The following is a 16368-nucleotide window of genomic DNA, read 5'->3' as shown; positions in this document are numbered from 1 at the left end:
ATAAACTAAGGAATTAGCCTCAAAGATGATTCAGCTATAAACTCCTCTTACTTTCCCCATAAACCTTGCTACAGCCTGCATTAGTAATTGAAGGAAATCATGCTAAGAAAAGAGCACATATTCTCTCTCTTGTGAGGATTTGGGAACCAATATAGCTCAGGGATGGCCTTGAATATATGACATACATTTCTGAATTCTATCAAGCCATGATAATCCTGAAAGATGGCTATGTCCCTGAACATTTGTACTCCTTCACTGGTGCAAATGGATGCTAATGGATGTTTTCTAATCCATTCCTCCATCAAGTCAAAACACAGCTGCTCGGGAAAAATCAAGAAATGAGTAAGAGTCATTATATCAACATCGATGTTACCATCCGAGAATAAAGAATGAATTAGTCTTGGAAACAAGTCTAACTTGGTGATCGACAATTTCCTGCAAGTATATAGAATCGATCGTAGTAATAGAAGTCACTTGGAGTAATTTAGGGGTCGAATCCACAGGGACGAATTAACTCTTTACTTCAATTATTTAACAAATTCTAACAAATAATAAGACTTGAATTTGAACGATTAAACTATTGAGTAAGTGGCAAAACAAGGAAATAAATCAAATAAAATAGTGATTGAAAGAATAATAGATGAGAACCTAGGGTCTTAGGTTTTAATCCAGAATTTGTATTAATTTATTAATTATTTTCTTGATTGGCTATGACCATCTCATATTTTAGTATTTTAAATAATCTCTCGATATATCTAAAGTATGCTTAATTAAATCTCACATCTCTTTCGAGATCACAAGAATTTAATTAAACCCTTCAAAAACCTAGATAACCTAATGGTATCATACAAATCCTAACCTACTCTCATGATTAGGCTAAACATGTTCATCTATCTAGTGTACAGTTGCATGTCACTTCTCAGTTTAATTCAATCCAAAGATCATGTTCATGTTAATCAGGCATAAATACGAAATTAAAATCAAGATAAATAAATCATAATAAAATGCAAGAAATTAAATTAGAAAAACTAATCAAATTCCTTCCCCTAACTCTAGAAGTCAATTTAGTACAACATAATGAAAATTTTAAAACCACAAATTCAACGAGCGAATACAAAGATAAGAATAAGAGAGAAACTTCTTAGTTGCTCATTCCAATCTTCTCCTTGCATGCTCCTTGATTCGCATAAGCTTGATCTTGATCTCTAAAGAAAAGTTAAAGAATGATGTTTAAACCAAGTTATATTAATGTTTTCCAACCCTAAAATTGTCCTAAAAATCTTCTATTTATAGCAACTAAACATTACAATTGAATTTCAGTTGGAATAGGTTTCTTAGAAGTTAGAACTGAAGAAAGGTGCGAGCAATTCGATGATGATTGGTGCTATGACCGGCCTGACGTCCAACGCCGATCATTACCTTGCAATCTTCAAACTCCAACTTCTAGTGATGTCTGAAGTGATGTCCGGTCCAATGACCAGCGCCGAACATCAGCCTTCAATTTTTTTTAATTTTGCATTTTAGCCCCCAAATTGAGAGAGAGTTGAAAGAGAGATTTCCAATTTCAAAAACCTATCTAACCACCATCATTTTAGCTCTTTTTGAAATATGTCTGAAATTTGGGAAAAGCAGAAGAGGTGAAAAAGAGAGTCCAAAAAGTAATGATAAGAGGAATAAAGGTGATTATAGCAGCAATGGAGGAGCGCGGCAAAAACAAGTGTGGAGACGAAGTGACAAAAATTAGACGGAATAGATCTTGTGATTGGCAAAGTGATAGGTGCTACGATGACTGGAATGACAAAGGATGAAGGAAGTGGTCAAAGAAACGGAAGGCAAGAGGGGAGACGGTGGTGAGAGAGGTAAAATATTAGGGTTGGAGGAGGAAACGATGGTAGAGGAGGAGCAATCGACGATAGAGAAAGGATGCCTGTATTTCATATTTTTATGCTTGACCCAATTTTAATTTTTGACCCATATTAGATCTGCCCCATTTCTTAGGGTTTAGTTGTGGAATTGAAATTAGAATTCTTTTGGTCTGGTAAAGAATTCAATTTATGAAATTGTATCCGTAAAATTCAGATTCAATTCTAATTCTTTGAGTGGAACAGAATCCAAACAATAGAAATGTAATTGGAGCCCCAATTCCATTTCTAAACCCCAATTCCATGGAAACCAAACATACCCTTACTGCGACGGATTCCTGGCTTTAAACATCCAATCAAACGAGATTTGGAATGCCCAACCTTATTGTGGGGGATCCAAGATCCATATAGTTTCACGTATGGAACAACACAAATGCGTGGATTCATTAAAGTAGCAAAAACTACAAAAAGGAACTCTCTTACTCAAAATGCCTCGAGAGATTTATCACTTATCCTTTGGCAAAAGCATAACGCCTTGCCAACAGCTTTTCCCTCAAAGTACAAACAAGGTTGTTAGCTGCTAGAGTGCATGTAGCCTAGTATCTATATGCAAATAAACTGAGCTTGCCAATATGATACAACATAGTCCTGCAAACTACTAGCACACAATTAGTATGGTCACTACCCTCTGCTTGTTATTAATCCACTGTGAATCTGTCCTCGAGCAGGAACAGAAACAAACGCAATGCACAGCATAACCTGCAATTTTCCACATTACCCACATTCTAGCTCTCTGCTTGCTATCCAATTAGGCATCTCCAGTGTAATACCTATATGCAGTTAACCGGCCTGAACAATGAGATCCCAATCATTCAGTCTGTTGGAGTTCGACATGGGAGCAAGGTCTCTCTGGCTCTCCTCTTGTCCATAGATTCTTAAGATCACCTCTCTTCTTCCCTAATGTCAAGAATGTACCTGCAATGACAGTCATTCCCATAAAAATGGAGACACACAGCTCTGGCCTCAATCAAACTTCCAGTTGGTGATGACCAGGCATGGCTATCACCATAACCTTACCTTTATGTATCAATTGTTCCATAATTCCAAGACATGGAAAAATACATGCACTGGAAGATAATAAGTTAACAGACTAACTAGGATATGAAAGCATATGTTCAAGAACATTTACATATATTGGAACGCACGCTTTCCTTTTTAAAGATGTCTGATACAGATTTATCTGTTAAAGATGCACGAGAGTAGAAACAACAGGTACCCATCCATGTTTCCCATTAAAATCTATTTTAGTTTTACTTAATCTTCATTCAATTATGAAACTCTCACCTCTCACTGACTTGGTACTTTTTCCACCAGTATGCTTTTACCTAATTCTAATGTTACACTTCAAGCATTATAAAAGAGGTTGATATGTGGTTGGTTCAACAAACCCCTTCTAAGTTGCAAAACCCAACTGCAAAATGCATATTACAGAATCCATCACAGGCAATCAAAATTCCATCATCACGAGTAACACCATATCAAGCGCAAACACAACACATGCTATTTTTTTTAAAATTAATTTTCCTTACTTCTTGACTATCTTAATTTTTGCATTGCATTGTAACTTGCATAGTTACAGCAACTATGATCTGTGTGCTGAGATGATCTGAAGGCAATGGAATTTCTCTACACCTTAATCTTTCGGTCAATAGAACTGGTCAAAACTAAGTCATCGACATATAACCAACATCAGCCATTGCATGTCAGATGCAATGGAACAAAGATGTAAGCAATAGCTCGTTCTAACAGCAGGGTCATTACCAAGCAAACGAATTGCTTACACACTACAATCAAAATAAATTTATACTGATTTTGACTCAGAATAGGCTTAGCAGCCGCCCTGCTCCCCTAGGGTCCACTATGTCTTAAGCTAAAAGCCTCTATTCTTGCTACGATTACTTTAAGCCCAAAGAAAGCATTTGATAATCCTGCTATATATATTTGAAAGAGGAACTTTTTTACCAATGACTTCCACTACAACTGATCTGGCTATTGTCTCAGCAAGTTGTTTGTTGCCTGACTTCAGAGAATGGATTTAATAATTGATTTAGTCCACACGCTACCAGAACCATGGTTGCTAGGATCTTAAAGGCCAAATTAGTCACAGTTTACAGATCTGAAAAGTCAAGTCTCAATTACCCTAGTCCATCAACAATGCAGTTCAAGGACTCACTAATAACATTAGAAAGTAACATATCAAACCAAAAGGTAGTAGAGGTTTAAACGGTAATTTGTGTGTCTGTGTGGGATTTCAATTACCCACACTTTGTTATGCCTTTACAACCTATTCTCCTTCCAGCTCAGTACAAAGTAAATTGCAACAAGAAGGTTGTCCCAAATAGAGATCCAAGTGAGATTGTGCTCTAATTTTAGAACTAAAGGGCGGATTGACCGCTCATTCTCAGTCAATTGAATTACGTCACGGATAATAGCATGCATATATGTCTTTAGAATTGAAATGGATATATGGGATAATAGCATGCATATATGGGATTTCAATTACCCACACTTTGTTATGCCTTTACAACCTATTCTCCTTCCAGCTCAGTACAAAGTAAATTGCAACAAGAAGGTTGTCCCAAATAGAGATCCAAGTGAGATTGTGCTCTAATTTTAGAACTAAAGGGCGGATTGATCGCTCATTCTCAGTCAATTGAATTACATCATAGATAATAGCATGCATATATGTCCTTAGAATTGAAATGCAAAATGTTAATTCTATCCCCAATTATCAGCAAGGAGACAAACTTGTTCTTTACCTAGTGTGAAAGGAACAATATAAAGTAATGCTGGTTGGCCATGTCCATCCATCATGTTCAGGGCCATGTAAGTAATGAGGAGACCTGCAGGGAGTAAATGTGTTGTTACACAAAAGCTGGCTTCTTGTGGCACGTATGCCATCGGGTAAATGAGTACAAGCATCTGAGCAAAACCAATAGGATCATAGATTGATCCTTATTTCAAGAAAATCTTATTAAGGCTTCTAGACAAGTCTTCAGCTGTACATGAGACAAATAAGTCTGCTCAATGGTGGGTGAGCATATCATCCCTAAATTTCTCCATTTCCAAAAGCCGCTCTTTTGATAACCTGCTTCATGTATCTAAAGATACTCACTATACAGCAACTTGCATTATGGTGGTGCCTCTCCAGTCACCCAATTGAATCTCGCATAATGACATCCCAACAATTCCCAAATCCCAAAAGAAAGGGAAAAGCGAAAAGTTCCAATTTATGTTGAACTATTTTTCTTTCTAATTAAACAAAGGGCAGAAGGATAAAAAGGACAAATAAACAGCACATGCACATACATTTAGATGTATGTATATCATGAAAAAACATGAGAAGGAAGAAATTCCACATCAGTTTTGGTTATACCTAATCCATACGCAATCATTGCCCACAGAAAGTATCCTTCTCGAAGATTCTTCTTGGACAGCCAATCATACCTGCAAGGACAGTTGAAAGATTGGTGAAATTTTCAAACTGAATTGCCAACCAGAATAAAGAGTATGCTATATCCAGCACTACTACATTATGAAATTTCCGAACATGGCTCTCTAAGGGCATCTAATTGAGATAAGCAAACTTAGCTGCTACATGGCCAATAGTTTACACCCTCTTCCAAGGGGAATTGCCAGAGATTGAGTACATTAAGACATTCTAGCAAAGCTAGAATTCAATTCAAAGAGGACAATATTTCTTGATATCTTTGAGCGCTCATCTCCACTACCTTAGTGAAAAGGCCACCAGCAATCCAGGCAAGATGATGTCGCCAAATCCAATTATACTGTAGCCACCCCATGGATCAAACATCCGAGGGATCTTGAGTAGCATTGGTATACCATCTTCTCCACTTCTATCACCACGAGCAACCTGTGTCAGAAAACAACTTTTGGCATTCATCAGCCAAAGAACTTTTTGCATTTATTCATGAAGAATCAACACTCATATGCCTGAAAGAAGATCATGAAGAATGCGTACCACTATCATCACACTCTCCTTAAACCACCACTTTGAAACAAACACCCAGAAAATGTCATATAGGAATGCACAACTTAGTAGAACTGTTCCAACCTGACCATATCAAGGAAAAGAAGAGAAAAATGTGAAATATTGCAGGGTGACACCATCATGATGTCATTCTCTGTTTGAATAGAACTACTTGGAGCATATAGGGACCAAATATAGAGTTCAAATACATGAAGTAATGAAAAACATGACTCTTGACAGGAGAAGAAGAAACTTAAATACCTTCAAATTTGGAACTCGTATGATCTGGAGAACTGTGACTATCAAAGCAATACCCTAGGTAAAGAAAAAAAAACATTAATTTCTTCGACATTAATATTATTATCCATTCTTTGCGGAAGGCCTGTCCTCACAAAAGATAAGTCAAGTAAAGCAAATAAACAATGTTAGCGTATAACAAGATCAGCAGACACAACCATGCCACATAAATCCTGCCTCAGAAAAGCAGACTATAAATTAACAACCAAATTTCATACACATTTGGTTTCTGAAAGAGGAAAATTGTAATTCTGAGCTAAATCTGACAGAATGGTAAGATACACACCATGGCAACATGAAGCTGCAATAGATTCAACAAAAAGCCAGCTAACTTAAGGTGCCTGTACTATTTGCATTTCCATTTCCAATTAAAAGAGAAGTGTACACAAGAAGGATTTTGTCTTTAGATGGAACCTGAAAACGTCTAACTCAGTTGTCATATCTCAAGCATTTTAATAGAGCCAGAAGATGACTCTGAGGTCAAGCTTAGTTTACTGGCATATATTATTTGAAGTTTAATTATGGAGCACAAAAAATAAAAATTTCATACTGGACCAAATAAAAACAGTCCAGCATTTCCACAATAAACAAAGCATCAAAGCCTTTATCAGGCATGACTTTATCCAATGAAAACAATCAGAAAGGTAATTAGAAATCAAAATGTCTGCAACTGTGACAGGCCTAGCATGACAATCCCAAGATCTAAAAGATGCGTTATTGATGGCACAATGAACTAGAATAATGCAAACTAGATACATATCTTTAATTGTTTGTCTTCATATCTCCCATATTATACCTAATGTGAAGAGAAATAAAGAGAGTTACTCACTTGGGTATTCCAGAGAGCAGTTATTTAGACTGCCAAGAAGGTCCACTGTTTATAAGCAATTAATTATCTAAAATTGAACAACCACACGATAATCTAAGAAAATAGTAACTTACTAATGAAAATAGCTAAAGTTTGCTTACAAGGATATCTTGACCGATCCAAGCAAATGAGACACGGCGGTAAACTGCCCATACAACAGCAAATGCTATGCAGAATGGAGAAACAGCCAGTGTCAGGTATGATACAGCTCCAATAAAGGGGACCTTTATGAAAGACTCTCCAGCATGTTCAAAACATCTGAAACTGTATTTCTACATTGTTAGATTGTACTTGCAAGGAATCAGCAAAGAGAAAGCATAAAGATTCAAAACTTCCATTTCTTGACTTAAAGATGCCCTAATGAAACTTAAAATAACATAAAATCATATAGCACAAAAAGAAACCAGGTAATCTTGATAATCATGTCAGCAGAAATCTGGCCCAATCAATCAGAAGGGGAAACAAGGAAGATTTCTTGAAAACAGCACAAGTTATTTATATTGGTCCCAAAAGCTCTAGAAAGAGGAATGCTTTTTAGCTTGGTGATGTGATAGACACTATTGGGCCCTTAAGCACTTAGCCTAAGATCTTATTTTCTATTGTTATCCTTATTCAAGAGAAAACATTTAGTAGACGATATGTGGACGGTGGATTGCATTTAATCTTCCTAATTTTCAAGCAGCATAAAAGTGAAAGAGAAAAGACAGACCTAGTTTGCTCCCCATCAGCAATGGTAAAACAGGCTAGTTGTTTTCAAGAAGACGAAAACATGCATAAGATGGACATGCTAATACCCAACAGGACGATGTAGAATTAGTCGGCAATAATGACATGCAAACAAATTACATTTTGGAGCAGGTTACGTCAATGTTCAATTGCAAAGAAAAGTATCAGATTCAAAAAAGAAAAAAATTAACCGGCCATTAGGAGTAACAAACACAGTGATGCCAAACCTGATTGGTAATTGCTTAACATAAATAGTACATAAGAATATAGCAATATTGCGGTAATGACACAGTGATATAGTTACATTCTCACTTGTATGGGTAAATTACATAAGCATTTCCATTCTTGCTTAGAAAAAATGCTCCCTTAATGGCTTACAGGTAAACTGGTCACTACAATTTCCATTTACGGAGGAGATGCATTTCTTAAACTCATACTGGTAAGAGAAGCAGAAAAGCAATAGCAGTCATAAAGTCAATCATTATGAAAAAAGACTTGCAATTTCCGTTCAAGTAGCATGGAGGTATGGAAGAGACATATTTTTCCTTGTTCACAGTGAAATGTAAAGGACAGGAAGAAAGAAATTTAGATCATACTCTACAATTACTACCACAGCTTCAAAAAATTAAAGTTTTTGATGACTAGAAAAGATATTTCCTCCTCTCCAGCTGTATTCCTAAATTGGTGAATGTATATGAGTAGGCAAGAGGCAAAACAAATTTTGTTTCAATGGAGTCAAAACTCAAGCTACAAAAAATTCCTTCCTTTCTTTGGCACCAGTTTTGTGGAAAATCCTCCTCCTTGTCCGCCTACTAAATCAGAAAAAATAATTTCTCCACAGCTACTTTCCATACATCAGCTAATCAGAAAAATCCACGTTTCCACATCACTCACCCTTTTTCCAGCTTTCCAAAGATGGCATATAACAGAGATAACATTAGCACTACAATTAAACATTAAAGAAATATATACAGTACATACCATGATAACAATGCCACCAAACAGGTTTGCAGTCCCTATGAGAAAGAAAAGACAAAAGGTTCAGAATTCAATTCAAAAGAGAACCTTAATTTCGACACCCAACAAAGTTTGCAACATTAACACAATCATTAAAACGTTAACAGTAGCTTTGAGCAAATACACAAAGAAGATCGGGCTCAGTCCAGAGAATCAGATACAATCTTGTAATCCGAAAAGGAAGACAAAAAAAAATCATGCCACGGTTATCTTTTATGAACAATTTTTACAAGCAGGCATAGGCAAGGATTACTTGTTATTACATGACTTCTCTATATGGATAAATGGTCAATTAAGAGTGGTATAAAAAATCTCTTATTTCTTTTCCATAAACATAAAATATCCTTCAGTAAGCTGGTATGGAGTCACAAAGGACAACATAACTTGGTTCCCGTGCAAAATCTCCAATCTTCAGCTATGAGATTTAAGTAATCCAGAAGCGACTAACCTCTATGCCGCCAATGCAAAATAGAACCACCAGCACCTCAATGAACCAGAATGACATCAATTTGTAAAGCATAACCAAGAAACCAGAAGCAACTACAACAAAGAGAACTGCAGAAGTTGTGTTGATGTCCACCACTCCTCTTAAATTACTACTCTCCAAATTAAGATAGTCATCTGAGCCATCCTGCAAGAGTGAGAAAGCACATCAAGCCCATAGGAGAAGAGCTGTCTTTAAGTAACAAAGTTCCTCGCTAATTTGTGGACAACATTAAAAGGTATAGCATTACCTTTAAAAGCTTGTCCATCTCAATTGCTGCTTCTCTAGCAGTCCATGCAGACCAGTACGATGCACATAAGATTGCGCCAACAGCCATAAGCCATAAAAACACTTCAGCTACATCAACAAGTGGACGGTGCGGAGAATATAGTTGCGCCATAACTGAGGCAGGAAGTGAATTTGTTAATCACACTGAAAATAACATCAAGCACTGTATATGCCTGAACCATATATAGCAATTAAAATTTATGGACAGAAACTGAGTAAAAACTACTCCATGTTGTTACCCTTCTTCAAACACAACATTATTTGGAAAAACACAGAGGGAGAAAGATAATCACACAGAATAAACTTACCAGCAGACTTGTTTTTCATAACGGCCTCCAACTTCTGACCAGCATCAATAGGAAGCATCACAGCAGGTATCTGAATATCTATATCAGTCTCGTTGGGTTCACAAACCATCTTGAAGAGTTCTGAGGAGGCAAGGCACCCAAAAGCAAAATAATAAAATAGTTGTCAGAAAGCAAACGCTTAGAAAAAAAAAAATACTCCACTGACAAACTTGAAATAAACTCTAGAGAAAGAATGAAGATTCATATTGCTTAATGTTGAACAAAATTGAATATAAGGATTCAGCACACTCAATCTACAGCAATTTCATAGACAATCTTTCACATAATTAATATGGAAGATACAAGTTGCTTATTCTGCATTTTACATTCCAGGCCAACACATAAATAAACAATCTTCAACTGTCACGTGATTTTGTAAAAAGAAGAGGTACAGAATGTGTCTCTATCTAGCATCTCCTTACACTTATAAAACGACGGAGAATTGCACAAAAATGCACAAGCATATTATGTCAACATCCTCAAGGACTGTATATGGGTGATTTAAACCATTAAAAACGGGATGTTTAGAACACCAACCTGTCTGGTTGTTAATGATGAGGACTGCAGAAGCACCTGCTTCCTCTGCAACATTTGCTTTAGTTGTGAAACTACAATTACCTCGGTACACCAAGATGACCTCACCGGTAAGCTACCAAACATTAAGTACTCTTAGAGTTGGGCTTGTGATATGAACAGGAACTCTTAAAGATCGAGCACCAGTTGGGGGAAAAGCAAAGCATACCTTATTTTTTGGTTTACTACAACAATCAGGGGGGTCAGCAAGGGCAAGTCTTGTTTGGTCGGCACGCTTCTCTTTGGATTCCAAGGTTTGGCCAAATCGAGCACCAACACCAACAAATTCCATTTCCTCATTGCCATCAATCCAAGTTGCAACTTTCACCTATTAAATAGAAGTGACTTAGGCATCAGACAAAAAACTGCAATCAGAAGTTGAAGAGAATTAAGTGGGGTAGTCTTCTGAAGCACCCTACCATCTAAAATCTGGAATAAAATGCAGAATCAACCCAGACATACAAGGATTCTGCTCAGTGAAAAAGGGGGATAAAAAACCAAAACTAGAGCACTCTAAGAAAATTAGTTGGGTTTTATGACAGCTTTGTTTAATGACAGAAAGTCCCAATTAATACCGCAACCAGCAACTGAAATTCATAGCAGACATCATACCAGTGATATCCACTGGAAAAAAAAGAAAAGAAAAAAGACATAGACAAAATTATCTCATGTTATTTTTGTTGTCACATTATCTTCTTTTTTCTAGCATAATCACCATTGAGCCCTTTGTCTTTGTGCATTCTTGATAAATTTGCGGTCATTCAAATGTCTTAGTAGGAATTTTGGCACCAATAGGTGTCACCAAGAAAACATCAGAATATTAGAGTTATACTGCTTCTTACCACATTGAAATGTACATTTACACAACATGTGCTAAAAGCTATATGTCAGAGCTATCACAAATTGTTGTTAGCCAAGAAAGTCCGGATAAAGTATATAAACAAGTAATTGAAATTGTTCTCCTTAAGGAAACCTTAAGATTTAAATTTGGGGACCCTGATTGCTGATTGATTAATATAGATACACGACTTTCAACAAAAATTCCAACTATCTATCTTTTCCGGTTTGCTCGACAAGAATTTTGGAAATCAATCACTAAATTCCTAGAGTGAAGCACACTGCAAAAGGTGAACATTCGTTATACAACTCCCCTTCGTGAAAGATCTCGTATAATTCAATGAAGTACAAAAGGAAAAACAAACATCTTAGCCAGAGTAGCAAGAGAATCAACAACAGCAACTAATAGCTACAAAAACAACAAAAGGACAGCTTCAAGATTCAGCAATTATACTTTGGACAAGGACTATTATGCTGATGGTCATTTTAAACTAAAAATTAATTGATGAACAAAAAGTAAAACAAATTGATACACCGAAATATTCAAGAAAAAACAAAACCTATACTTTCAAAAGCACGAAAATCAGAACACGGAAAATAGCATATTAGAGTATACTATACTTGATATAAGAAAAACAATGCAAAACCTTTAGAAACGACTCAAAATATGCATACTAAAAGTTAGATAATTAAGATAAAACAATGAAAAACAGATTTCTTTTTACCAATTAACCAGAAAAGGACAGCTGAAAGGGTTATTACCAGAACAAAATTATTGTCACAACCAGGTCTTCTAGGTGCCTCATCATCTTGGTGAACTATATCGCCTGCAAACACTGAAGAACTACTCAAAAACACAACTGCAAGAACAACTGTACTAACAGTACAGCTCAAAGCTCTCATCTTTAACTTCATCAGCTCAAAAAAAAAAAGACCAGAAAGTTTTCCAGAGGAAGATCAATTGGGTTTTGTTCAAAACTAATGCTGATTTTATTGTTGTGGGGTTATGTGAACTGTGAACTGTAGGAGGTAAAGTGGAAAACAGAGGAGAATGGTATGGATGAAAGAAGAAGTGGGGCTGTTAAGGGGCTGTTTGGCTTTAGTTTTATTTTAATTTCGCTTTACGACAAGTGATAAGTTGTTGATTTAGCGTTGGTCACGTCAGGAAAGCCCTCTTATAACCGTTGATCAAAGTTCTTGGACTGTCGCAGAATGACACTGAAACAACGCTTGGAATGGAGCGTGAATCACACGCTCGACCCTGGTGGTGACGTGCTAAAGTCTTTTTTGTTTTTTGACGTGTTAAAGTCTAAAATTAGAAGATAATTAGTTACACCAATGAACACTATCCATGTTTCACTGTTTAATTTAGTGGTGTTCCTGTCCAAGATCATTAAATGATATTATAATGAAATTCCTCTTTCTTTCTCACAAGTTTCTTATTATTCTCATCACATTTTCACGCTAGCAAATATAGAACTGTTCCAAGTACATTTTAATAAGCAAACCAATATTAGTTTGATACATTATTTGTTAAATGAAAATTTTGAAACTTGGTGATACTCATGTCTAATAAAAGTTAAGCGTAAATAGCTTTTGTCGTTACATTGAATGTACGAAAGTTATTTTTTTTTATGAATTATCAAACAGATTCAAGTAGATATTTGAACTTCAAAAGCTACTCCAAATCAAGTTTGATATATAAATAGTTGCAAAATTTTTACTTCATTTAATGAATAAATCTACCAAAGTGATTAATGGCAAACTCGTTTTTGGCTTTTTCTGAAACGTATATAAAGTACATACTATCCTTAAATTTGGATTTGATATTTGGGTCGATAGAATTTTTGATGATTTGGGTTAAACCAATTTGTTGCTAACTAATATTTCATTTATATATTATCCAAAATCTCAACTTATCTTGTATCCTATTTGAGAATGATATACACTATGACATCTTTGAAATGTGCTAAATGAGACATGATAATATTTTACGCTATAAAGTTTTTCGATTTTTTTAACGAGTCTTAATAGACACTCATTAGCACACCTAAATTATATTTAACTTATCATATGAATATATGCAATCACAATCATCGCACTCCTTATATTTAAGCACATTTTGAAATTAGTCGTATTTTTTAAAAACTAAGGTTGTGTTTAAATTGCAATTTTCTAAAATTTTTTATAAAATGTGTACTATAACGATTTGATATATATGAGGTAAAAAAGTGATTGAAAAATGTATTTACGGAAAATATAGAAAATTTTTGGTAGAAAATCCCTTTCCAAACAAGGCCTAATACTTGAAACTTCTCTTAACGAGTGTTTATTGAGCATCGTTAACCAAATTGTATGGAATTAATTATAATTAAATAGAAGATTTCTTTGGGTTTTGCTAGTATGATATAAAAAGTTTTTATATTTTGTGACTAAGGAGCATGTACAAAGGCGGTCATCCCTAATTTTATCTTCTCCAAAAGTTTAATTTTTTAACATAAAATTATATATAATTCATGGGTGGGTGATAATATGAGTATATTATATTGGGATTGCTATCATGTCATTTAGGACATACAATAAAGCCTTATATATAGATATATGAGATACATGTTGGCCATACAATGAAAAAATAACATGCAAAAAAGTGAATAAATAGTATTTGCATATATTTTCACATAATATGTACAGATGATTAAATAAAGCTTTTATCCAAGTTTTGATTAAATAAATAGTATTTTGCATAATATGTCTTCAAGTTGGATACTTCTATACTCAAAACTCAAAAGCTCAATATTGCCGAGAGAGAGAGAGAGAGAGAGAGCAGAAAATCAATTAATATGAAAAAAAGAATACTTAGGGAATAAAAAGGTACCAACCACATTGGATAAAGAGAAAGTGAAATGGCGCGTGACAGAAAAGTCGTGGCACCGTCGACTGTCGGAGCATAACGATTTATTACGGGCCGTATAGGCCGTACAGATAAGACGGCGCCATAAATTACTAATGATCTTGGCTTTTGTAATCAGATTCAGAAACCTAGTTGTGATCTTCTGCCCTCGACGTCATTCAATTTCTCTGCACCTTCAGTCTCATTGGTCATGAGCAAAATGGATATGGACTTGATCTCATCATTGATTTAGAGCAGGGACGGTCATCAGGCGGACCGCTCCTGAGCAGTTTACGGCCAAAATTTGACTAAAAAAAATTATACGATCCAAATTTCATCTTGTATCTCATTTTTAACAATATATATGAGACTCATAAAATTTTATTCTAAAATTACACGTTATTAAAAATAAATTATACCATATATAAATAAAATTACGTTGTATGTAAAATACACGTAACTTTAAAAAACGCTTGCATAGATGCACGTAACCTTTCAGGAACGGTTGCATATTCTAACCTTCAACCGTTCCTGCCCCTCTGGTCCATCACATCATATTCTAAGCTATACGTAATGAAATTGTACTACGCATTGACTTTTGTCACCTCTCCTTGACGCTTGACTATTCGTGTGGCAACAGTCCCTGAACAATTCATGTGAACTGAACATGGCCAATTTGACCTAGTCCTTTCCAAATTAATATGCGGATGATCCGGTTTACAATTTATAGTGCGTGCTGTCACCTTGGAAGATGCATTAATTGATGGGCTAACTTTTTTGGTAGGCATAACTGTTATTGATCATCAAGGTAGCTTATATGTACAAAACTAACAAAATATATTTTAATTGATAACCCGTTTTATTTATCACTGAAAAAGTTCAGATTTCGAATTATTAAGAAAGTAAAAGAAAATTCACTATTAAGAAGGTCACAAGTACAAATTGTACTGTTAAGGAGAAAAGTAAAAAAAAAAAAATGATAAGCATCGAAAAATAATCGATCTTTCTCTTTTAAGAGAAAAGAAAGGAAGGATAAGAAAAAGGGCTTAACAAACCCTAATTATATCATAATAATATCAGTATTTGAAGATACAAAGTCAAATATACATCTTCCAAAATACGCGTGAAGGAAATTAGAAGAAACCAACAATAATTATGTCAATAAGAATGCAGGGCAAATTAACCGGCAGTAAGCTCCATGGTCTCCCTTTGCCTACATGAGTCATGACCTACCTTTTTGTACTTTCACCTATTGACTGTGTACTCGAAGCTGATTTAAATCCCTAATAACAAGCCCACTTATAAATGTTGGCTAAATTGCGTCTAGCTCCTTGTATTGGTGGTTTAGTTTTATTTTATCCCATAATCTATTTTATATTTTGAATCCCCATTAGATTGAATCATGTCTCTTTCTTCATTTTTTTTAAAACATATTTAGTTTTTATTATCTTTCCCTGTTTTAATTTCCTTTAACTATGCTTCTTCTTACTCTCGTACATATTATGTGGGCATGGTATTTTCTATAGCTTAATTCTCTACCTTTTTAACTAATTTATTCATTTTTAATTTTTTTTTTTGGTGAGTCTGTTGAAGTCATGAATGTTAACTGGATTGACTCGAAACTCTATTATGTTTATACAAAGAGAAGCAATTTAAAAAGACAAAATTTATAGACAAACCCTCACAATTTTGAGGATTTTGCTTTTGGCCTATCACATTTAAAATGAATTAAATTTGGTTATGATTAAACTCTCTTTGTTGGTCGTCTTTCTAGCAAACAATGGTGCGTGCACAAAACTTAGGAATTTGAAGTTTTAAAAGCAGAACAAGTATCCAAAAAACTTTTTTTTAAAAAAAAAAAAAAGAAAAGGGAAGAAAGAAACAAAACATCAAACCTCTAATGGCCATATAGCATTGAAAGTACTTCTCAAGGGACACATGGTTTACAATGAGGTGGTTCCAAACCAACCAGCAAGCACACAAAAAAAAAAAGAAACCGTAAAATCTAGTAGTTTTTAAAGGGCTAGCTGGCTAGTAATTACCAGCTAGGTTGCAGCACTAATCACATGCATAATCCCATATTTAATCAATCTAAAATTCTTAATCAAGTCCAAACGTATTACTGTTT

General features: G+C 35.0%; 1 protein-coding gene across 1 annotated transcript; it reads right to left on the bottom strand.

Moving 5' to 3' along the window:
• Nucleotides 1-2280: 2280 nt before the first annotated feature.
• LOC113761262 (signal peptide peptidase-like 4) lies at nt 2281-12456 on the bottom strand. The gene is made up of 14 exons (XM_027304163.1): nt 12113-12456; nt 10683-10841; nt 10478-10589; nt 9902-10021; nt 9556-9707; nt 9270-9452; nt 8786-8820; nt 7180-7342; nt 6175-6228; nt 5905-5997; nt 5654-5796; nt 5299-5369; nt 4682-4765; nt 2281-2837 (listed from the first exon to the last, which is right to left on the bottom strand). The coding sequence occupies exons 1-14, from the start codon at nt 12263-12265 to the stop codon at nt 2731-2733; spliced, it is 1629 nt and encodes a 542-aa protein (XP_027159964.1). The 5' UTR covers nt 12266-12456; the 3' UTR covers nt 2281-2730.
• Between the last annotated feature and the right edge of the window lie 3912 nt (nt 12457-16368).

The sequence above is a fragment of the Coffea eugenioides genome, chromosome 2 (assembly GCF_003713205.1).
Source record: "Coffea eugenioides isolate CCC68of chromosome 2, Ceug_1.0, whole genome shotgun sequence".
NCBI classification, from domain to species: Eukaryota; Viridiplantae; Streptophyta; class Magnoliopsida; order Gentianales; family Rubiaceae; genus Coffea; species Coffea eugenioides.
Note: the sequence above shows the minus strand (reverse complement) of the source record. Positions and strands in the feature narration are given on the sequence as shown.

Coding starts and splice junctions, on each gene's coding strand:
- LOC113761262 (XM_027304163.1), bottom strand. CDS start 12,265: ATGAAGTTAAAGATGAGAGCTTTGAGCTGTACTGTTAGTACAGTTGTT. Junction 10,022..10,477: donor CATCATTAACAACCAGACAG/GTTGGTGTTCTA, acceptor TTGCCTCCTCAG/AACTCTTCAAGATGGTTTGT. Junction 6,229..7,179: donor GGATCGGTCAAGATATCCTT/GTAAGCAAACTT, acceptor TTCTTTACCTAG/GGTATTGCTTTGATAGTCAC.